General features: G+C 38.8%; 1 protein-coding gene across 1 annotated transcript in view; it reads right to left on the bottom strand.

Moving 5' to 3' along the window:
• The window catches only part of Sugt1 (SGT1 homolog, MIS12 kinetochore complex assembly cochaperone), a 45757-nt gene that overhangs the window by 11921 nt on the left and 10066 nt on the right, over window positions 1-23770 (bottom strand). The window contains exons 4-10 of the mRNA XM_036199590.1: window positions 22566-22635; window positions 21928-21998; window positions 13905-13958; window positions 13485-13501; window positions 10014-10045; window positions 7641-7737; window positions 6098-6205 (exon numbers count right to left, since the gene is read on the bottom strand). Coding sequence (XP_036055483.1) covers window positions 6098-6205; window positions 7641-7737; window positions 10014-10045; window positions 13485-13501; window positions 13905-13958; window positions 21928-21998; window positions 22566-22635 — 449 coding nt within the window. The remainder of the gene's footprint in view (window positions 1-6097; window positions 6206-7640; window positions 7738-10013; window positions 10046-13484; window positions 13502-13904; window positions 13959-21927; window positions 21999-22565; window positions 22636-23770) is intronic.

Here is a 23770-nt window from a genome sequence, read left to right as displayed (position 1 = left end):
TAAAGGCTATTCGCTAGTGCTCTGACCTCTTGGGATTTTAACTCTTTATTTGGCTCTGTGTTTCTCATTTAATAAGGCTGTTTAGAATTATAACTACATTCATACTTTTTAAAATGAAAATGTACAAGTCTTGAGGATTCCAGTAGACACTTCCTAGAATTACTTGCCTGCTTTCAGAAATGTTTTCATTGTAACCATTAATAAGCTAACTTATTTTTATTTAAGTAAAATTTCCTTAAAGTTTGAGAAAATGCTGGGCAGTGGTGGCACATGCCTTTAATCCCAGCATTCAGGAAGCAGAGGCAGACAGATCTCTGTGAGTTTGAGGTCAGCCTGGTCTACAAAGTGAGTTCCAGGAAAGCCACAGCTGTTACAGAGAAATTCTGTCTCAAACAAGAGGAGGAGGAGGAGGAGGAGGAGGAGGAGGAGGAGGAGGAGGAGGAGGAGGAAGAGAAAGAAAGTTTCGAGAAGATGGCTTAGGTGGTAAGATGTTTGTCCTCCAAGTTTAAGATCCCCAGCACCACGTACACAGCTGGGCATGGAAGCATATGCTTGTAACCCCAGAGCTAAGGAGATAGAGATGAGAAGTAGATCCCGGAGGTATGCTGGCCAACTAATCTAGCCAATCAATGAGCTCCAGGTTCAGTGAGAGACCCTCCCCATCTGAAAAAGGTAAGTTGAGGAAGATACCAGATGCTGACTTGGCCTTCACACAACGCACACACATACATGTGCATGCACCCCACCACACACAATTATCCTAAAACTTTGGTAATTAACTTAAATATTATTCTCAAGAATAGGCTTTCAAAGATATCATTATATTTGAACACAGTATAATAAGTCATCTGTAAGAACCCCTACTGTGCTGGGTCATCAGTTCTTAGCATTAAATACCACCATCCACCTCTGAGGACTCTGTATAAGAGAACTTATTAATTCTTCCCAATGAAAGACAATTCCTCCAGCACTACTCCTAAGCAATCATGGAGTTCAGACACTGCCTTCTTAAGAAGCAGTAAGGTCCCTCTCACCAACTACTGCAGGCTGGTGGTAGATAGATCTTTCTCAGGGCCTAAAGAGCTGTGGCAGTTTCCTGGCAACCTTTTGCAAACCATTGCTTCATAGTTTCACTTAGGAACTAGTTCTTTGTCTTACAGACAAGCCTTCCCAGTATTCTCTTACTAGTTCTCTACAGTCAACTGGTGTATCAAATCCCTTTGTGTTGGAGCAGTAGCTCAGGCCCCCTGTGAGCAGACTCAAAAATCTACCTTTATTCTTACACTGAATCAATTAATAATCACTTCTTCCTTACATTTTTAGCTTTGCTTCTTTTGTGTGTGGTGGCATGTGTATAAGCATGCACAGGTCAGAGGACAATTTACAGAAGCTGATTCTCCCCACCTTTTTTTTTTTTTTTTTTTTTTTTAAAGATTTATTTATTTGTTATGTATACAGAAGAGAGTGCCAGATCTCATTACAGATGGTTGTGAGCCACCATGTGGTTGCTGGGAATTGAACTCAGGACCTCTGGAAGAGCAATCGGTGCTCTTAACCTCTGAGCCATCTCTCCAGCCCTCCCCACCTCTTCTAACTGCTTAATTTTAATACTTTCCGAGTGATAAGACTGATTCAGGGCAACATGTCATACACAAGACAAATCTTTGGTTCTTCCCTCCCGTTATGTTATGACTTACTACCAAAATCTTTATTTCATATTACTCTTCCAGTGTACATCATGCACACTGAAAAGTAGCTGGTTTTTCAGAAGTATGCACGCTAAAATGTCAGTGACTACTGTACATGTTCTGTAGGAAAGATCTTGGAAGCATGCTAAAATGTCATCAATGACCTTCTCAGTGCCTTTGTATACTTCTCCATGTTTCCTATGGTCTGCACGTATTGTTTCACAGCTAGACTAAAAATGTGAATTATGAGAATAACTAGCAGCACTTATTTAGCATTCACTACGTGCTTAGTGTTTTACATATGCCACCTTACTTAACAGAACCACCTAAGATTACTATCTAGATTTTATATATATTTGCATGCAGTGTGTGTGTGTGTGCGTGTGTGCACACACAAAAGATGATATCAGGTGTCTTCTCCATCACTCTCCACCTTCTATCTGGAGGTGGAGTCTCTCACTGAACCCACAACACAGCATTTTAGCTAATCTGACAAGCCAGCTTGCTCTGAGGATTTCCTACCTCCATCTCCGGTACACTGAGAATCATAAGCAGCCACCACACCCACCTGATTCTATGCAGATTCTAGAAATCTACATGTGGGCCCTCACATTTGTGTGGCAAGCTCTTTACCCATTGAACCATCTTCCTAGCATTACTGTCTATAACACTGCCTCCCTCTGCTGTTTGAAAAGGGAAATGATCAAAGATGTCACCATTTGTTTCCCTGAAGATACATAATTTGATTTATTTTCTGTAAGACACAGTAATCTAATGGTTATACATGCTGTTGACATATAACATGTTGACTCCAGGATCAAAACACAACTTCTTCTAACTGTAGGTCTCTCAACCCCATATCCAGCTGTGTAACTGAATCCAGGATCCACAAAAGCTTTGGCAACAGCAATGCACAACAACCAAAAGTTAATTCCAAACCAAATGTGTAATAAGCCCAAGGCATTTGGGCAGTCCTGGCCAACACTGCATTGTACAGTATCACTGCAGCCTTGGCTTTGAACACATAACATGCATACTCTGCCCTCTGCACGTTGTCATGACATGCTACATCAACTAAATACTGCCTGAAACACCTCAGCTGAGATTCAAGAGTATAGCATGTTATAAACTTCAGGAATTTTTTTATTGCACACACATTTTGTGATCTTAAAAAACAAAAACATAATGGCTTAAGTACAGGAAACAAAGACTTTAATATATTCCTACTGTCATACCTCAGCAGGTAAGTATCAAAAGACTATATCTTTGGATTTTATTGTTAAATTGCCGTTTGAGTTGCCAACTTGAGTTTCATAAAAACAAACAAACCAAATAAATAAATCATTCAATTAATTTTGGCTTGGGATCAGGACAGAATTTCCAACCCTTTCTGAAACTACCCTAAATACTAGTCATTTTGTAGTATGTATTAATGTGAAGCAGCATTCTCAGAACTGATGGTTACCAAACCAAACAATTCTAGAAAATTTCTAAGATGCTCTATGCATCAAGTAACAACCAAGCTTAACTCTTCATGCAAAACCAAACAAAAACACCTACCTTAAATTTGTTTTTATCTTTAATAAATGGCAAGATTCTATGTATAACCAAGGAATTATTTTTAAATACATTTCTTTAAAACTTATTGCTTGATTTCTATACCTATATATACCCAGGGTCATCCAATATTTTCTCAAGCTAAATGGTTTTAAAAGGCCTGCTTTAGAATACAGCATTAGAACCATAAGTTCTTCCAATCAGAACAAAGAAAACTCTAAGTAAAGAAGCACTAGCCTTAGCTGGCAGTCAGAAATAAAATACGCATCCTGGGCCAATACAAACAATTCTTGTTTGTTTGAAACAAGGTCTCTCTACATAGCCCTGGCTGTCCTGGAACTCACTATGTAAACCAGGCTATCCTCAAAATCACAGAGATCCACCTGCCTCACCCTTCTGAGTGCTGGGATAGGTGTGCAATACCGCTACTCAGTGAACAATTATTTACTGTAGTGTAAATTTGAGGAAAGCATTTAAGCCCGTGAGCTTGTTTTCTTTCTCTATGTAAAACTAAGAATAAACCATTTACTCTATCAATTCCACAGGGTTAACCAGACTCCGATTCAGATTCTTTCATTACACAAGTACCACTAAGTATACGGGGGAGGACTACCCAAGTTAGCAACAGTGTGAGCATATTCGTGCTGATTATTATTCAGTTTACCAGAGATACAAACTGCATTGATGTGTCACACATGTGAAATACAAGTTCCTGAGTCATTCATTCTTACTTAAATTACTTCAAATGGACATGCAGTGAGGATCTCACAGGCTGGAAATATACCTAAGTGGACAGAGTATCCGTGAGGCTGCACAAGGCCCTCGGTTCAACACCTAGCAAAGGGGGAAGGGGGCCCGCACAACAACAAAGGACAATATTTGAATTTCAGCCTTGGACTTAAAAACCAAAACCACTAAAAATCGATTAACAAAAAATACACAATGCCAAACACACCACTTCCTCACCTGCCTCTCTCACATCTCCCCAGTTTTGTGACTGACTGCTCAAAATTCTATTATTAGACAAAATTCACTCTATGTGGATAGGACCAACAACTGAAATACTGGCTGACCCCTCTTCTCACCCTGTATCTCCCCACAAAGCACTGACTTGCAGCTGCCTCATAATTAACCAGCTTTGTTCCTGATACTCCAGACAGGTTTTAAAGGACAAATCTTTCCCTTAATTTTGGGTCATCCAAGTCGCATGTTTAACTGTATTTTTCTTTTTTCTTTGCTTTTTTTTTTTTTTTTTTTTTTTAAGGTAGGGTCTCACTCTAACTCATGCTGACCTGAAAAATCACTCTGTAGCCCAGCCTTGCCTCAAACTCACATCAATCCTCTCACCCTAGCTTCCTGGATGCTGGGATTATACGTATGAGCCACTATACCCTGTAATTTTTATTTTTAATTTTATATTCTCTACTAAATTATACTATTACTTTCCTCTTTGGAATATTTAAAATACTCTAAAAACTAATTCCATTGTGTCTTGTTTTTAAAATATACAGGAATCTAAACTATATAAACAAATTATAATTCAAATATGTTCATCATTTCATCTTAATAAAAATAACCTAAATTCAGCTTAACTAATAAAATTTAAAAATGCAGATTCATCCTTCTTAGAGTACTTTGTTATAAACTGTATGAGACTGAGTATTTGTATATCAAAACAGACCACAGTGAGAAATTCAAATAAGTATCTGATAAGAGTCTGGTTAGAACTGGAGAGATGGCTCAGTGGCAAAAAGTAAATAAAAACCATTCTTGCAGATACTTCCAGCACCCACACTAGGTGGCTCACAATTACCTGTAACTCCAGTTCCAAGAGGATCCAATGCCTCTGGCCTCTTTAGGCACCTGCACTCATGTGCACATACCCCGATACATACATACACACACCACACACACACACACACACACACACACACACACCACGCGCACACACGCGCGCACAATTTTAAAAAATAATAATAATAAATTTTAAGGTGTTTGCCCTGCATGCATGAAGACCCGAGCTTAGATTCCCATCACCCACAGACAATGCAGCTGTGTCACTTGGCCTCAATCCCAGAGCTGGCAGGGCAGAAACAGGCAGATTCCGGAGGCTCACTGGCCTGCCAATCTAAATAAAACAGGGAGCTGTGGTACAGTCAAAGACCCTACTACAACAAAGAAGGTAAAGATCAATTGAAAAAGAAGATACATCACCTCAATCTCTACACACACATGCTCAGGAGAGCATCACACACAATAACTAAATTGGCGGAGGAATATGTCTATGTTAAACAGAACCCTTTCTTTAAGAATATTAATCTACATTAACAGGCATGTCAACAACCACATAAGCTAAGTGGACTGTTCTATTAAGTAAAACAACAACGAACTACACCTAATACTCAAAAGTAATTGTTCTTGGGCCAGTGAGATGACTCAGCCAGTAAAGACACCTGCCACCAAACCTGGCATCCTAAGTTTGATCCCCTGGACCCACATGGTAAAAGAGAAAGAATTCCCACAAGTTGTCCACCCAACCCACCATGGCATTCACACATCCACATACATGCACAAAATTAAATTTTAAATGTAATTTTAAAATTTAGGGAAAAAACCCTTTGTTCTTATTTACTTATCCCTTTTAACTTAATGGTATGTGTCTAAAAGGAGCTACAGGGCCTAGGATAGAGACTTATGAGTGAGTACTTGCCTAGCACACACAAAGCCCTTGGTTTGCTCCCTAGCACACTGGGAGCAGGGGCTACAAGCCTGTTATATCTAGATGACAGCATCCATCAGTACTTGTTTTGCAGATACTACCTTTTCATATTACATTTTTTCAACTTGCTTACCTTTGTTGAAAGCACTTTAAACGTGCTCTGCTCCGGCACTACAGGGTGAAGCAACCTCAGCTTCAAATTGTAATCTTCTCCAGAAGGGAGTTTCACCAAAGCAGACAACTAAGGAAAACAAAATTAGCATCAGATTTGTAAATATACATAAAAGGCTAAATAGTTAATATAAACACAAATCTCAGCAATGCTGCAGATTAAGTGTTCTATGTAGAAAGTCAGATTTGGGTGTTTTGTTTTAGTGTGTGTGTGCTCGTGTGCGCGCATCCTCCTACACCTGCCACATCGTGTGGAGGTCACATGACAGGCTTCAGGAGTCTGCTTTCTCCATCCACCATGTGGAACTCCATGACTGAACTCAGATTGTCAGGCTTGGCAAAGGGGGCCTTTACCCACTAAACCATTTCACCATTTCTGGAATGTCAGATTTAGGTACTTCAAAAAGTATTAATTACAGATCTAATCATATATACTTAATATTCAAATGAAGAAAACAATACACAAGAACAAAGTAATAGAGCATATAGTTTTAAAAATGCCTACTCATATGTTAATTCTACCACACTACTGCTCAAGTATCTATCATGAGGAAGAAAAAGATACTAAATCATATTCATTTGATTGAGTTAAATAGTTAATATATTGAATAGTTAATATATTTTAAGACATGTATAAATCTCATACAACTAAGCTTTTTTGTGTGTGTGGTGGTGGGTGGGTGGTGGCAGTGGTAAACTAAACCTTTTTAAAAGTAACATATGCCAGTAAGTTTAACCAAAGCATGGATCTTAATTATGTCAACCCACTTCTGCTTTACCCAGCAAATCTGGCCAAGGATGCACATAAGCCAGTGACAGTGGCCAAAGTTCACCATGTATAGTAAGTGCACAGTGACATGCACTCCAGAGTCAGAGACAGGAGAATTACAGCAGGTTCAAGACCAGTCATGGTGACATACTTCAAATTTTAAAAAACTTCAAATGAGTTGGGCAGTGGTGGCCCATACCTATAATCCCAGCACTTGGGAGGCAGAGGCAGGTGGATCTCCATGAGTTCCAGGCCAGCCTGTTTACAAAGTGAGTACCAAGACAACTAGAGAAACCCTGTCTCAAAGAAAAATAATTCAAATGAATGCTTCCAATTTTATTTATTATTTTCCATATTATCTCCAGAAAAAATGGAATATATCTAATAAACTGGCATAAACTATTCTGCAATATACTAAACTCATAAGCAGTATTTAACCTCTATATAATAGATGGTTCAATCAAGCTAAGACCTCCAGCAGATCTAGGCTGGGCTACAGACATGGCAGGGAACGCAGCAGGGAAGCGATCCGTTTCTTTCCTTCTGGACACCAAAACCACTGACTCAATCCTGGGAGTTTTGGGATGTCACCTCTCCTTTCTCTACTGTCAGGTACAGAGGACAGCCTTACCCACCTCACAAGATTTAGTTGCACTTTCAGAGTTACTTAATAAAAAAAGATTTCTAGCTATAAAAAATAATAATAATAGTAATAGATGGTTCAAAGATTCATTACCTCTTTTTCTGAAAATTCCACATTTACATCATTCTTCTGAATATTCTTGATCATAAGTGTAATGATTACTTGCGATTCTGTTTGATACCAGTCATACCTATTTAAAGGATACAGTCATATAATTTCTGATTTTCTTAAAGTTGTTTGTCAAATTAATAGGCTGTTAAGTAACAAGAGCTCCACCTTGAGGAAGACAGTAACAACGCAGCTGTAAACACTAAGGAAAACTAAATTCCTGTCACCTACATCGGCAGAAGAGAATGGGAGGCAGAGGATCCAAACCTTTCCAGCAGGTACAGACCCTCTCATTTCCTAATACTGCTGTGCTTAAGCTGATACAGAAGAGGAAACCTAAACAGTTACCAGTTCTCTCATTTCCGCCTAACGCTAACATTGGAGAAACAGATTGAGAAAGCTAGCTCAGAAAAATGAAGTGATCAGCTTCTGAATCAATGGGCAGCATTGAGACAAGGGACACAGGTCAACCTGGGTCAATACTCTAAGCTCTGTTCACCCAAGAGGGGAGCAGATACAAAGAGGAGACACAACCGAGTATAAATTACATAGATCCCCCACAGTGCCAGCAAATTATATACCTTTCTCTTCAACTCAAGTTTTGAGGGAAGACCACGGTGTCTAAAGAGTCATATTTTACATGTCCTCCCACAACAAAAGCTCCAGAAACACAGGTGTTCTCACTTCCTCCAAACTAGAATAGACTATAATCTCCCAGAGGGCAAAGCTGTTTATCCTGCACTATTGTATGTCTGAAACGAGGGGAGCGCCTGCTTCACAGAATACTTATAAACTGTTCTGATTACAATAAAAGCATGTTGATTAAAGAAACGCCCTTCAATAGTCTCAGCAAACACCTTTACAACTCAGTGATAGTGCAGTTCTACAGCAACCCATCAGGTGTTTCTGTTATCGTCTTAAGAACACAAGTTCTTTAACCAGGGCTCAGAGACTGAACCAACACCTAGGGAGCCTGCATGGGACTGACCTAGGCCCTCTGCATATATGTGACAGTTATGTGACTTGGTCTTCTTGTGGAACTCCTAACATGGGAACAGGGACTGTCAATGACTCTTTTGCCTGCTTTTGGGACCCCTTTCCTCATGCTAGATTGCTTCATCCAGCCTTAACATGAGTGGAGGTGTCTAGTCTTACTGCAACTTAATATGCCACATCTGGTTAATATCCATGGGAGGCCTGCCCTTTCCTGAATATAAAAGGAGTGGATAGGTGGTAGAGAGTGGGAGGGGCTGGGAGGAGAGGAGGGAGGTGAAATGCAGCTGGGATGTAAAAAAAAAAGTCATGATAATAAAAAAATACTTTCTCAATAAGAAAATGAAAGAATACAAGTTGTTTACATGGCTAGTGGATAATTTGTTGTGTATGTTGTGTGCATGTATGCATTTGGCTGACTGTATGTTTGTATGTGTGTGTTGGCCAGTGGTTGGGTGTTTTCCTCAACTGTTTCCTACCTTATTTTCTGAAATGGGTTTATCACTGAACCTGGAGTTCACTAAATGCTAGGCAAGCTGGCTGGCCAGTGCGCTCCAGGGATCCACTTGTCTCCATCCACCCAGCACTTGGATTACAGATGTGTGCTGCCATGACCAGTCTTTTTGTTGTTTGTTGTTTTGTTTTTATGTGGGTGATGGGGATCCAAACTCCGGTGCTCAAGCTTGCAGGGTAAGCACTTTACTGACTAAGCCAAAGTCAAAGCCTTGCTATTCATTATTGTGACTGCAGTACTAACTTTGAACTCATGTACAACATTCCTATGAAAACCTGATCCAAATATAAGAGGCAGGACAAGGACCTTATATTTGTCCTGCCTCTTATACTGTGAACAACAACTCACCTACATGGCACTTGCCTAGCATGCATGAGGCTTTTGCTGGTTCAATCTTCAGCACCACTATCATGCATGTGTATGCGCACACACATGTACACACACATATACACACACACGTATACATACATACATACACACACACCACCACCACCACCACCACCACCACGGCAAATTTCAATTCTGTGTAGCCTATTGCTTCTTTACATGTTTAACAGTATCAACTTAATTGGAAGCAGCTCTCCTTAATACACAGAAAGGCAACATATTATGGAACCAAGTAAAGCAAGTTTAGAGATGAGAGCTATTTGAATTATTTGTTAATACTAATTAGTAGACAGCCTTAAAATGTAATTTTTCATAGACATAACACAATTTTTAAAAATAGAAAATATTTAAAATTACACAGTATGTCTTTGCCTTCTGTGAAACCAGAGTTTTCTTCTCTTTAAGCATATTACCAGGCACTGCTTTATAAAAACAAACAAACAAACAAACAAAAAAACACTTACTTGATTTTTGACTGAGTTCTCTGAGATGCAGACTAATTTGGGCAAGGTGAAAGAGAAAGATTTTTACACGTTAGTTTAGCAGCTATATTAAAAAATTCAAATATTATTAATTCACTTAGCCCTATGGTTCTTTAATATGGAAAAAAGTACAGTGTGCAATCTTAATGCTTGGCAGGCTGCTTGGAAGGAGGAGCAAGAGTTCCAGGCCAGCCTTACACATTGAGACCCTGCCACAACAAACAACAAAACTTTCTACAAGTATGACTGGGAGAACTGACTTGTGTAGTCTATCTAGTCATAAGAAACGGAACTCAGAACTGATCGGGGGTTGGCATTTGGAAGACCACTTTCAGCCTGGTGTGGCAGTAGTACACCTCTAATTCCAGCACTTGGGAGCTAGAGACAAGAGGAGCAGGAGGTCAGGCTCATCCTCAGTGACAAAGCAAGTTCAAGACCAGCACGGGATACATGAGATTCCGTCTCAAGAAAGAAAAATCATTTTTAAGAGACAGTATAACCTCAGGCTTAATTATGTTATCAAATGCTGCTCTAAAAACAGGAAAGGACCATCTCAATGGTTAGCTTCAGAAGAACATTTTACTCTATTTAAGGTATCTCTACAACACACCCGACCACGAGGAAATAAACTGACTCTTACTTCATGCAATTTCATTCATAGCCTAGGCTGGCTGAACTCCTGATCCTCCTGCCTCTGTCTCTTAAGTACTATAATTATAGGGAGGAGCCACCATTCCCAGCCATGGCAATGAGAATTCCCTAATCCATATAGCACTGATGAACTATATGTCCACTATTAAGGTGATGGAAAGGTAAAGATGATGCCCAGAGTTATGGGTGGCCTCTGCACTGTCCCTAAATGAAAAAGGAAATAACCAAAGTAAGCAAAACCATTCTAGAGGTGTGAAGACAACTCAGAATTCCAGTTTGCACACAGGAAACAATTACAATTTAGGTTGGAACCAGGACAAAAGTACACTAAATCAGGGCAGAAGAGATGGTTCAGCAGTTAAAAAAGTACTGGCTGCTTTCTAGAGGACCCATGTTCAGTTTGCAGCACCAACATGACAGCCCACAACCACCTGTAACTCCAGTTCCAGGAGCTCCAATGCCCACTTCTGTTCATCCAAGGGTACATGTGGTGCATATACACATACATTTAGGAAAAACACTCAGGCACATTTAAAAAAATAGATAGACAGATGATGGACAGATGGATAGATGGATGATAGATGGATAGACAGACCAAACCACAGCACGACAGAACACACTAAAGCTATGTATCCTTTATTACTGGACAAAGGAAATTGTTATGCAAATGCAGTTCTGTTGTTCACAGACTAAACAGTTTAGATACAAAATACCCTCAGATCCCAAAGGTTACATGTAGTGGATGGTACCATTGCAAGAAGCAAGACTGGCTGGAGGAAGGTCACTGCAGATGAATGCTTTGGAAGGTTACATTGGGTACCCAGTCTGCTCCCTTTTTCTCTACTTCCTGGTCCCCCTGATGTAACCAGCTATGTTTTGACTGATCTCCCTAACCAGATGAGTAACACTGAGTCAAAAATAAACCTTTCTTCTTCCCTTAAGTTGCTTTTCTCAGTTCACTTGTAAGAGCCTGACCATACACAAACCCCACATACAAACCTAGCCTGAGGCCTGAACAAAGAACTATCAACAGGTGAACTAGGAAGCCAACCTGTCAAGACCTCTCCAATCAGTTCCTCATTTACTACCTGGGCACCTAGGACTAAGGGGTAAGCACAGGGGTACGGAGATGGTTGTACAGGGCTTCAATTTTGGAAGCTGTTCTAAACTTTACCTATACGCATGCATTGCCTAATGCTCCAGGAAATCTGTCTGAAGCAGATTAGGTCTGTTAGACACACTTCATACATGAATAAATCTTGCAGAATAAGTTGTTTTCTCAATGTCACAATGTAATTTTGGAAACTTGAGATGGAAATCTTCCTTAAAAGACGAACGAGCATATCAAAAAGGTAATTATCCATAAAATGAGTCATGCAAACATTTCCAACTCCTTGTGATTTTCTTTCTTGACTATGTATGTGACAACTACTCCTAAGACAGTATGTCATAATTAACTGCATTATGTGAAAGTCTAAACTGATGAAAAGTGAAGTGGACCGTGGGGCTTGGAAAGATGGCTCAGCAGTTAAAAGCACTGACTGCCCTTCCAGAGGACCCAGGTTCGATTCCTAGCACCCAAGGGAAGCTCACAACCACCTGACAACTCCAATTCCAGGAATCTGATCTCCTCTTCTGATTGCCACACATACCACACACATACATAGTACACAGATATGCACACAGGCAAAACACTCATACACATAAAAGAAATTTTAAAAAATTAAGTTCACCACATAGTGTTACTTTTCCTTACAATTACACAGTAATTTTTTAAAGATCTCTTCATTTTTGTATTTCTGTGTATGTGTGCCTGCCTAAGTGTCTTTTCATCACATGTGAACAAGTGTACTAGAAAGCCAGAGGGCACCAAATACTCTGAAACTAGAGTTACAAGTGGTTGTGAGCCACTGGATGTAGATACTAGGAACCGCACCTGAGTGCTAGGAAGAGCAGTGAGTGCTTTTAACTACTGAGTCAGCTCTGCAGCCTTGGCACTGTAATTTAAGATTCTCATATCCAAAACATTAACAAGTATTAAGAATGAACCAGACAAATAAAAGCATTTCCAGTGTACTTTAAGCCTATGGTGTAAAAAACAAAAAACAAAAACAAAACAAAAAAAACAAAAACAAACAAGGGCTGGAGAGATAGCTCAGAGGTTAAGAGCACCGACTGCTCTTCCAGAGGTCCTGAGTTCAATTCCCAGCAATTACATGGTGGCTCACAACCATCTGTAATGAGATCTGGCGCCCTCTTCTGTATACATAATTAAAAAAAAAAAAATTTTTTTTAAAGCCCTATATGAGCCGGGCGGTGGTAGCACACGCCTTTAATCCCAGCACTTGGGAAGCAGAGGCAGGCGGATCTCTGTGAGTTCAAGGCCAGCCTGGACTTCAAAGCAGATCCAGGAAAGGCACAAAGCTACACAGAGAAACCCTGTCTCGACAAACCAAAAAAATAAATAAATAAATAAATAAATAAAATAAAATAAAAAAGCCCTATATGATGACAACTATTTAACCTACTAAGTTGTAGACACTGGCAAGGAACAGATAGGAAATAATCACCCTGATCACACTAAAATCCCATCAGCTTAGATTATACACTAACTTCATTAAGACAACCCAGTCCATGATTATAACTTGTAGTTTTTATTTCAACAAAATGAATTATTTCAGATAACTAATATTTAAATGGAACTGTATATATTTATAAGAGCTCATCCCAAGCCCTGGCTTAAATATATTTGACTCATTAACTTTAACATGACCAAATAAACCAAGGGACGAGTGGACTTACCACTTCAGATTCTGATCCTATAAAACAAAAAAGGAAGCATTTTCAGATAACAGTATATTTGTAGGCAAGGCTACAGACATGATTTCTACAACCAACACATCAAGAAAGCTGATTCTTTATATAGTTCAAATGAAGCAAATTGTCCTATTTTGCATCTAGGAGTTTAACTTTAGATTCCTTGATTACCTTTTACTGGTAATAACATAATATACTTTTGGCAAAGCAAAACCATTAAATTTCCTTCTGACGTAAGAAAGACTAAAAATGATGGTCAATCAGAAGCAGTCTATTAATGGGGCTGGGGTGTAACTTAATGGTAGAGCACGACTTGTCCAACATATACAAGGCCATGGGTTTGATCCCCAGAACCAAGAAAGGTTAAAAAACAAAAGACTGTGGAAACCTACCCAACATACTTACTATTCTGAGTCTCTTGGCACCTTTTAATCCAGATTGCAAAGTTTGCATCTGCACCTGGAACAAAAAAAAAACCAAAAACTTGACTGTAAAATTCCGCATGTGAACAATGTAACATATTCATTCAACAAATATTACTAGCAGCCTACTATGCCTGAAATAGTGTAGGCACTGGGAATTGAGCAGTCAATAAGATAGATACTGCATGCCCAGAGTACAACAAGCACAGTGTTAAAGCTCTAATGTAACCATGGGTTTACCACTGAGCTGTTCATCTACCCCAACCTTAAAGGAACTCTCTCATAAGGCAAAGGAAACTTGAATGAGATTCCCCAATGAGTTCTCATCCTTTCATCTTGCTCTACAATGCAGCTACCAACTATCTACCATTTCCTCTGTGATTTTGTCTATCTTCAATACTTTATGAAACAGTCACATCTCCAAGTTACATGATATCCAAGAAACTGAACATACATAGTAAACTACATATTTAGAGAGCAGAAATGTTCTAGACCTCTGAAGATCTAGAATATCTAATTATAGTTACTATGCCTAATAAACGGTGCTATAAATATTAAGTGATCAAAACAGGGTTTCTCTGTGTAGCCCTGGCTGTCCTGGAACTAGCGCTGTAGACCAGGCTGGCCTCAAACTCACAAAAATCCTCCTGCCTCAGCCTCCCAAGTACTGAGATTAAAGGCATGTGCTGCCACTGCCCAGTCATACAACATTTCAAAATTGCCTGATTTATAAGAGGAATTAAACTAGTCATGTCTTATCAAAATGTTTGTTAGGCACACATGCACTAACTTCTTTCTTCTGGGGAACTATTATATTCAAACACTAGTCTAAAATAACCTATTATTCACACAACCAGTAAAAGCCTCTTACCATACAAGGGGGAAGGAGGTACACAGCAAAGGATACAAAATATAGAATGCCTAACATCACAAAATTAGAAAACTAGATTCTTTAGATTTGCAAAGAGCAAATCAACAGCTATAGAATTCGTGTGCCCAAACTACGGCAAACAAATTGAAGCATTACTATTTCCCAGACCTTCTAAGTCATTGCTTCCATTTGCATACTGGAGCCTAAAGTCCTTTCTTCTGAGAAATTATGTACAAGAGCAATGATAAAGCACTACAAAGTAAAATTTTAAAACATGTAGCGCTTTAGGAGCAGGGCTTGTCAATTTCATCATTACTGACATTTTGGAGCAGATACTTCTCATGGGAACAATCATGTGCACTAGAAGATGCTACTCAAAGATCTTCAGTAGCCCTCTTCCACTAGTTATGACTATCAACAATCTCTTCAGACACTGACAAAAGTCCCCCTGAAGTAAAACTGTTTCCAGTTAAGAACCTCTGTTTTAAAGAACTGCAGTAACATTCGACCATAGGGAAGAAACTAAATAATACAATTTGGATTCTGAAGTTTCCTATAATTTTCTATAAGATTACTTATAAAATCTACCTTTTGGTAGCTTTCTAGCACTCACTTTCTCTATGTAACTAGATCCTGGTTCAAACACACTTATTGTGAACAATCCTTTTTTACACTATGAATACATAGCACTCTCATTGGTTAATAAAAAGCTAACAGGCTGGTAGTTGGGGAGGAAGTGAGGCAAAAAAAAAAAAAACTAACAGAGAATGATGGGAAGAAGGAGGGCGGAATCAGGAGGGACACCAGCCAGCCACAGAGCAAGCAGAATGTGTAGAAAACATGAAGTGCATGAAGGATGTTAAGTAACTAGCCATGAGCCACATGACAATGCATAAATAGAAATATGGGTTAACTTAAATGTAAGTATTAGCTAGTAACAAGCCTAAGCTATCCATCAAGCATTTATAATTCATATTTAGCCTCTGAGTCAGTTATATGGGACCAGGAGGTCAAGACAGGAAATGTCCATTTACAATACTTCTCAAAATCAGGGTTTGAAGACAGATAATACTCTCAAAACTATTTGTGCCTGAGAGTAAATATAGCTGTGGGTCTGCAGAAAGCCCTGGATTTGATCCCCAGTACTACATAAACTAGGTACTGTGGTGCCTGTCAGTAATGCTAGCACTCCAGAGGTAATGGCAGGAAGGTCACATGGTCAAGGTCATCCTCAGCTCCATAATGAGCTCAACATCAGTCTAGGTTACATGAAACTGCCATAAACAGGAAGTTCCTGTTTCTTCTGTATCTCACAAGGTTTGCAGATTTAAACCTTTACTTGTCCATACAAAGACTCTGCTGTTGAACTTCCTCTTTTAGCGATCTAACTTAGAATGGACATTCAGTTTTTTAAATTGTATTATTTTATGTGTGAGTGCTCTGTGTACATGTACGGATGTATGTCTGGACACCCTAGTTGTGTCTGGTGGCCTCACAGGCCAGAAGAGGGCGTGGGATTCCCTGGACCTACCTGAGGATACAGGCAACTGTGTATGCTGGATCACCTGGAAGAGCAGCCAGTGCTCTTAACCTCTGAGCCATCTCCAGCCCCATTAACTCACTTCTGAACAAGAAATCAAATTAAATTTTCGCTTTTCCAGTAGAAAAAAACACAGCCAGGCTCTGGGAGAGATTACTCACTGAACAAGCAGAAGGACCTCAGTGTGACCTCCAGCACTCATGTAAAAAGCCAGGTGTGATGGTGTGAGCTCAGAATACCAGCAGTGGAACTCATTGGCCAGGCAGGCTAGCCTAACAGAGCAAGGCTCCAGTCCCATCTCAAAAAACAAAGACAGTTCCTAAAGAATGCTACCTGAGATCAATCACTGGTCACCACAAGCACTCAACAAATATTCATGTACATACCAGGAAGGCAGGGGGTATAGCTAGATTAAATAGCAGAGAAAGCACATTGTTGAGGAATATTATTTTAAGATGTGTTACATTTGTTTATACTGTGAAACATTTGTTTAATGATGCAAAGATATGTTGCATTCTTTTATGTTGCATTAGTTTAACTCTGTGAAGCCGTGTTACTGTGTCTGTCTAAAACACCTGATTTGTCTAATAAAGAGCTGAATGGCCAATAGCAAGGCAGGAGAAAGGACAGGCAGGGCTGGCAAGCAGAGAGAATAAATAGGAGAAATCTGGGAGAAAAGGACTGGGGAGAAAACGAGAGAGGACAACAGGGGCCAGCCACAGAACAAGCTATGGAGTAAGAAGGAAAGCAAAGATTTACAGAAATAGAGAAAGATAAAAGCCCAGAGGCAAAAGGTAGATGGGATAATTTAAGTTAAGAAAAGCTGCTAGAAACAAGCCAAGCTAAGGCCAGACATTCATAAGAAAGAATAAGCCTCTGTGTGATTTATTTGGGAGCTGGGTGGTGGCCCCCAAAAAGAGTAAAAAGCGAAAGAGTGAACAACAAAACAAACAAACATACAAAAACTACATTCCGGCATACCAACGTGAGGCTCTCAAATTTCAACAGGGCCTGAGAAAACTTGAAAAAATAAAAGACAGCTCCTTTAAAAAGAAGTACCCTACAGCGGAGCACTTAAACAGCCTTTTTCATGGTAAATAGAAAGAAAAAAACCTAAGTAAAAAAACACCTGCCATAGTGCAGAGCACTGGCATTCCATAGCTGGGGACTGAATGCAGTTCTTTGCCACACACCTCTGACCAAGCCTCAAGCTTTAGGCTTGGCTCTCATGACCCCAAAAGCAGTGGAGCCAGCTGACAGAGCATCTGGAGGATCCAGCTGTTGCTTAGCAGTTTTAAAGTTTACTCAGATGGTCAAAAAAGACTAGAGGTTTACAGTAAAAGAGATCCAGACAGGAGAAAAAAAAAAAAAACCTCTGAACAGGGTCCAGCGTGTTTTACAATGTGTATAGCTGTAAGAAAGAAAGAATATAGATATATACAGTCATAGAAAGAAAAAGTTTAAAAATATAAAGTCTTTAAAGAGACAGTTAAAGTAATATAAAAAAGTCACATAAGATGGGAAACACACAGGGAGTCTGGATCCTATATAGTATTGTGCTGATGCTGAATTTTCTTTTGAATGCTGGTACGCGACAACAGCTGCAAGAGACAGGAGACCTAAAGAGGGACTGATGAAGTAAGCAGGCCTAGACAGTGCAAGAATCCTTCACTTGAAAATAGAAGTAAAAATATGTATTTGTAAAATGGAACTTAAAACATGCATTACTTTGGAGGATCAGTTTTGCTTTTGTTTCCACAGGAAACAAGAGGCTGTGGATTCGTTCCAGGTTAATATGGATCAGGTTTGATCAAGGGAGACTTCTTGAAACTTGGCAGGTGATATCTATCAACAAAGGCTATAGCCGGTCTTTCCAGCACTTGGCCATTATCTCAAATCTTCTCAGGGACCTCTAAAGATGTTTCACCCACAAACAACAAGAAGCAGTCCAGAGAAAACAACGTCCACATTCCCAAGAGTTGGGTTGTGGGGGGTTTTGGTTATTTGGTGGGTCATAGATGTTTGTTATCATTTAAGGAACAATAGGAATATAGGATAAAAAGACAACTATTAATCTCAGTTATGTTGCACTGGCATGGATTCTGTTATATTGATACAAGTTTAAAGTTATTTTTGTTATACTGTATATATGTTGCTACTCTTGTTTGGGGTATTGTACTTATACAGCTCATTTAAAAATGCAATGTATGGGCTGGAGAAATGGCTTAGAGGTTAAGAGCACTGACTGCTCTTCCAGAGGTCCTGAGTTCAATTCCCAGCAACCCATGGTGGCTCACAACCATTTGTAATAAGGTCTGGTGCCCTCTTCTGGTCATACATGCTGTATACATAATAAATAAATAAATCTTTAAAAAATGTAATGTATAATTAAGAAATGAGGTTAGAGGTTAATCTATAATAATCAAACTTATAGTCAACATTAGGTATGTTTTCAAGGTAAACAGGTATATTTTAGACAGATGATTTTCAAACACTTCAAAGAGACCTACAGAACACAGCATTTAAAACATTTAATAACCTAAGGTTTTTCATGACGAGACATATCTGCTCCTGGCAGCACCAATTTACTTCATAAAAGAATGATGGACATCAAAGAAACTCCATAGGAGTTTGCTTTCATTATGGCAAGATTAGGCATTTGGGTAAGACACTGCTTTTGCCTTGACTGCTTGACGTATGTTTTATAAACTGGACATGCAGGACCACAGGAAAGTGACTAAACTTTGCCAAAACAAGCCAGGATGGTCCTTCAGGGTTCCTGCTTCACAGAAGAGTCTTCTAGACATTCTGCAGGACAAAGAGGAAAGCAACTGAAGAACTGTGCCAATAAAAGGCTGAATAGTTCTTCAAATTTATTGCTTCGTTGAAAAGTCTGCCAGATATTCTAGGCCTGTAGGCCGAAGATGAATGCTCCAACTATGCAGAGGAACTTTGGGTGACTGTCCAGGCAGCCAGATCTCTCTGTCATTTCTTATTTTTGGAAGTTGCTTACAATAAACTTCCTGTTTACTCAGATGATACTATATCCTTCTGGGGCCTTTGATGGAGTTGAAGACTAGATAGTTATAATTGCAGTTTTCCTTAGTTATGATAGAAAGTAAGTTAGTTATAAAACTTTGGATTCATTAAGAATAGATAATGTATTTTCCCAGAATATGTGAAACACAAATGGACTGAATATTGTAAATAATTCTTCCTTGATAACTGTTTTCATTGTATGTAGTTTTACTATGTTAAAGTTAAAACCTTTCATTTTTATTTAGACAAAAAGGTTATTTTGGTTAGAACATACTGTACGTACATTCCTACTCTTGTTCAAGGTATTATACCTATACAGCTCATTTAACATATAATGTAAATTTCTAGTCCTTGAAAGTTATCATTATAAACTATTTAGGATAACAAAGAAATGCAGGTTAGTGGATAGTCACCTATTACAATCAAACTTGTAGTCATGTTTAGGTATGTTTTCAAGGTCAAACAGAGATATAGTTTAGATAGACAGGCAGTCTTCAAACACTTCAGAGACCTACAGAATAAGGCATTTAAGATGTTTTAATAACATAAGGTTCTTTTTATTTATGACAATGAGACATGTCTGCTCCTGACAGCACCAGTCTACTTCATAGAAGATGCTGAGCATCAAAGAAACTCCATATGGAGTTTACTTTCTGTGTGGCAAAAGTTAGCCACCGGGCAAGAAAGTGTCCTTGCTTCAACTGCTGACAGCATGCTGTCCAAACTGGACAAGCAGGGCATATAAGAAAGTGACTGCCAAACCTTGCCATGACAAGGTAAGAAAGTCCTTCAAAAATCCTGTTTCACAAATGTCTGTCAGATATTTCTAGACCTGCAGGCTGAAGATGGATGCCCCAACATTACAGAGGAACCTTGGGTGACTGTCCAGGCATCCAGCAGTTTCTGTCATTTCTTTGTTTTGAAAGTTGTTTGCTCTGCACTTCCTGTTTACTCAGGTATTATATCCTTTCATGTTTCTAATAAGGTTGAAGACTAGACAGTTATACTTTTCCTTGTTACCAAATTCAGAAAAGAAACTCACAAAAGAGGTGTAACGTGTATAAGGTTGAGAGACATAAAAAGAGTTTTGGGTTGGTAATGCAAGCTGGGATAGGAAATGAATGAGGTACAACACGTTGGATTTACCAAAATAGGATAGGTAATGTACTATTTTCTCTGAATTTGTCAAATGCTATAGACTAGAAATTGTTAATGTAATTATTGCCTATATATATTTGTATATAGTTATTATACTTATTGCATAGTTTTTCTATGTTAGTTAAAACCTTTGCTTTTTATTTAGACAGAAAAGAGGGAAATATGATATTTGGCTTGTGTTCTGACAAATAAAGCTAGCTTGGAGTCAGAGGGCGGAGCTAGCCACTAGTTAACCATAGAGGTCTGGAGGTGTGGACAGAGAGGAGACAGGAAGTGATAATGTGGGGTGGAGAGAGGATCTAGGTCTTTTTGGTCAGAGGAACTGGAAAGGTAGGAAGCAACTGTGGCTGCTCCCCTGTTCCTCTGATCTTTCAGGTTTTTACCCTGATATCTGAGTCCTGGTTTTTTATTGATAAGATTAATTAGATTTATGCATCATTACTTCATCTATCTAAAAGATCTGATTGGTCTAATAAACAGCAAGGCATGAGGAAGGACAGGTGGGGCTGATAAATAGAGGGACAAAAAAGAGGGAAGGAGAAGGAAGAAAAAGGGGACATCAGGAGCATTGACCCAGCCACACATCAAGCCAGGAAGTAAGAGTAAAGAAAGGTATATAGGATAAAATTAAAGGCCAGAGGCAAAAGGTAGACAGGATAATTTAAGTTAAGAAAAGCTGCCTAGAAATAAGCCAAGCTAAGGCTGGGCATTCATAAGTAATAAGTCTCCACGGTTATTTATTTGGGAACAGGGTGGCAGGCCCCCAAAGTGCAAAGAGTAAAGAATAAAAGGAGTTAAAAAAAAAAAAAAAAAAATCAACCAACTACAGCACATTGAGAGTTTATTATAGTTTTTGGCTTTCCTTTTCTTCCCCTTTCTTTTTATGCATGTGTGTCTAGTATGCCAGAACAGGCATGTGCATGTTTGGAGGTCTGAATTGATGTCAACCTTTCTTTATTCCTCTTCCTCCTGTTCTTTGAGGCAAGTCCTCTCAATCAGAGGTCGCTACTTGGATAGTCTGGATAGCCAACTTGCTCTAGGAACCCTCTGCCCCAGCCTCCTCAGGCTGAAATTCAAGCAAGCCACCACCCCATCGGGCACTCACAAGGGTTCTAAGGACCTAAACTCTAGTCCTCTTGCTTGCACACCATGTGCTTTAATGGCCAACCACTGGCCAGACCCTAATTTTAGTTGCTAATGGCAAAGTTCATCTGTGATTGAAATGCTAAAGAAAGGTCAATTTAATCAAAAAACTTTAAGTGAATTCAAATTCTAAAATAAACATGAAATAATGTTAAAAGAAGAAAAAGGGTATTGGGTTTCTAGGACAATAAGATTTTAACAAAATTTAAATATGGTATTTAAGATCTAAAAAGGATATTCACTTCTGATACTTACTATCTAATTTCTGTCCTTCTGCAAAAGTGTCTAAAGCAGAAGCATAGTCTTTTTCATGGTATTCACACATCCTGTATGAGAACATTAAAGACAAATGAATACACACATGAATCATGCAAAATAGCCTTATTTCTAAACAAAGACACTTTTTACTTTCATATGCTGAAAGAGAATTTCAAGTACATGCTAATAAGCCAGAAGGATTATTTTAGATACTATAATATCTAGTGTAATGGTCATAAAACTCAGAATTAATACTCAGCTGAAGAATCTGATTTTAAATGTACAGATATATCAATTTCAAAACAATTATACAAAAGAATTAGTTTCTCAGTTAACTAAGTCATGCTTATGAAAATGAGCACTGCTTAAATACAAACAAAACAGACAAGTTTTTGTTTATTACTCCATGTGGCTATCCAGCTTTGTTGACAGAGAAGATCCATCAGTTCCAGCTATACTTTGCAGTTACTGCAGTCATCATTACTTTAAAACCATACATTATCTCATTCTTCAGTTAACATAGTTACATAAGTTAGTATTATATGGTTACAACATACATCAATAGCTTATAACGAATGTACTCAACAAATCAACACCTGCTAGCTATAGTCCAAACCCATGAGTTAATTACATACCCTTTCCTCAGGAAAGCAGTAGGATTATTTGGATTGAGTTCAAGAGACTTCTTTACATCAGCAATACCATCTATATATAAAAAGGTAAGGTTGTTTAGTCAGAGATTTACAGATCCAGCACATACTGCACACAAACGTGAATCAGGGCCAGCACAATGGTTCAACAGAAAGAACACTTGTCATCAAACTTGACAATCTAAATTCAATGCCCAGAACTCACATGGCAGAATGAGAATGGACTCCAAGGTGTCCACTGCCCTCAATGTGTGCTGTGGCACATACAAGCTAGCATACACACATACACAGACACACATAAAATAATGTAAAACCAATATATTAGTGTTTTATTTTTAATCTCTTAAACCGGTGAAAGACAAATGGTTTTAAATAAGGAGAAAACTAATCTAAGACAAAACGTAAGTATTACTGATGAGTGATGTCATTCTGTATGCTGTGAATATGTGTTGCTCTGACTGGTCGATAAACAAAGCTGTTTGGCCAATGGTGAAGCAAAATATGTTAGGTGGGACATTCTAACTAGAGAGAGGAAGGAGAGAGACAGAGCAGAGGAGACACTGCTAGCCACCACCAGGAGAAGCAAGATGTAAAGTACCAGTAAGCCACAGGCCATGTGGCAAAGTATAGATTTATAGAAATGGGTTACTTTAGGATCTTGCTAGCTAGCAAGAAGGCCTGCCATGACCAAAGTTTAGAAATAATATAAACCTCTGTGTGTTTACTTGGGTCTGAGTGGCTGTGGACTGGGTAGGACACAGGAAAACTTTCAGCTATGTATTACTTTCATATCTTCCTTGTGGTCTAATATTTAGCTTCCTTCTTTAAAAAAAAAAAAGTGTATTATGAATTGTGTGTATGCCTCCACAAGAGTGCAGGGCCCAGGGAGTCCAGAAAAGGGTATCAGAGCCACTAGAGCTGGAGTTACCAACAGTTGTAAAGAGCTTTTAACTGCTGAGACTTCTTTCCAGCCCCCTTTAGCTTTTTTCCTTAAAACTCATCTGTCATCAGTAAATGAAGCTGTGTCCCAACGCTCATTTCTTTTTCTCATTAACAATATTTATGTAACTCAAGGCACTGAATTCTTACCCCACTCATACACACACACAATACATTAAAGTCACACAATTCAGAAATACATTTTTATTAAAAATTGATAACACAAGGAATAAATAGTGTATTAATAAATG

Source organism: Onychomys torridus, chromosome 9 (assembly GCF_903995425.1).
Source record: "Onychomys torridus chromosome 9, mOncTor1.1, whole genome shotgun sequence".
NCBI classification, from domain to species: domain Eukaryota; kingdom Metazoa; phylum Chordata; class Mammalia; order Rodentia; family Cricetidae; genus Onychomys; species Onychomys torridus.
This window is presented reverse-complemented; position numbering and strand designations above follow the sequence as displayed.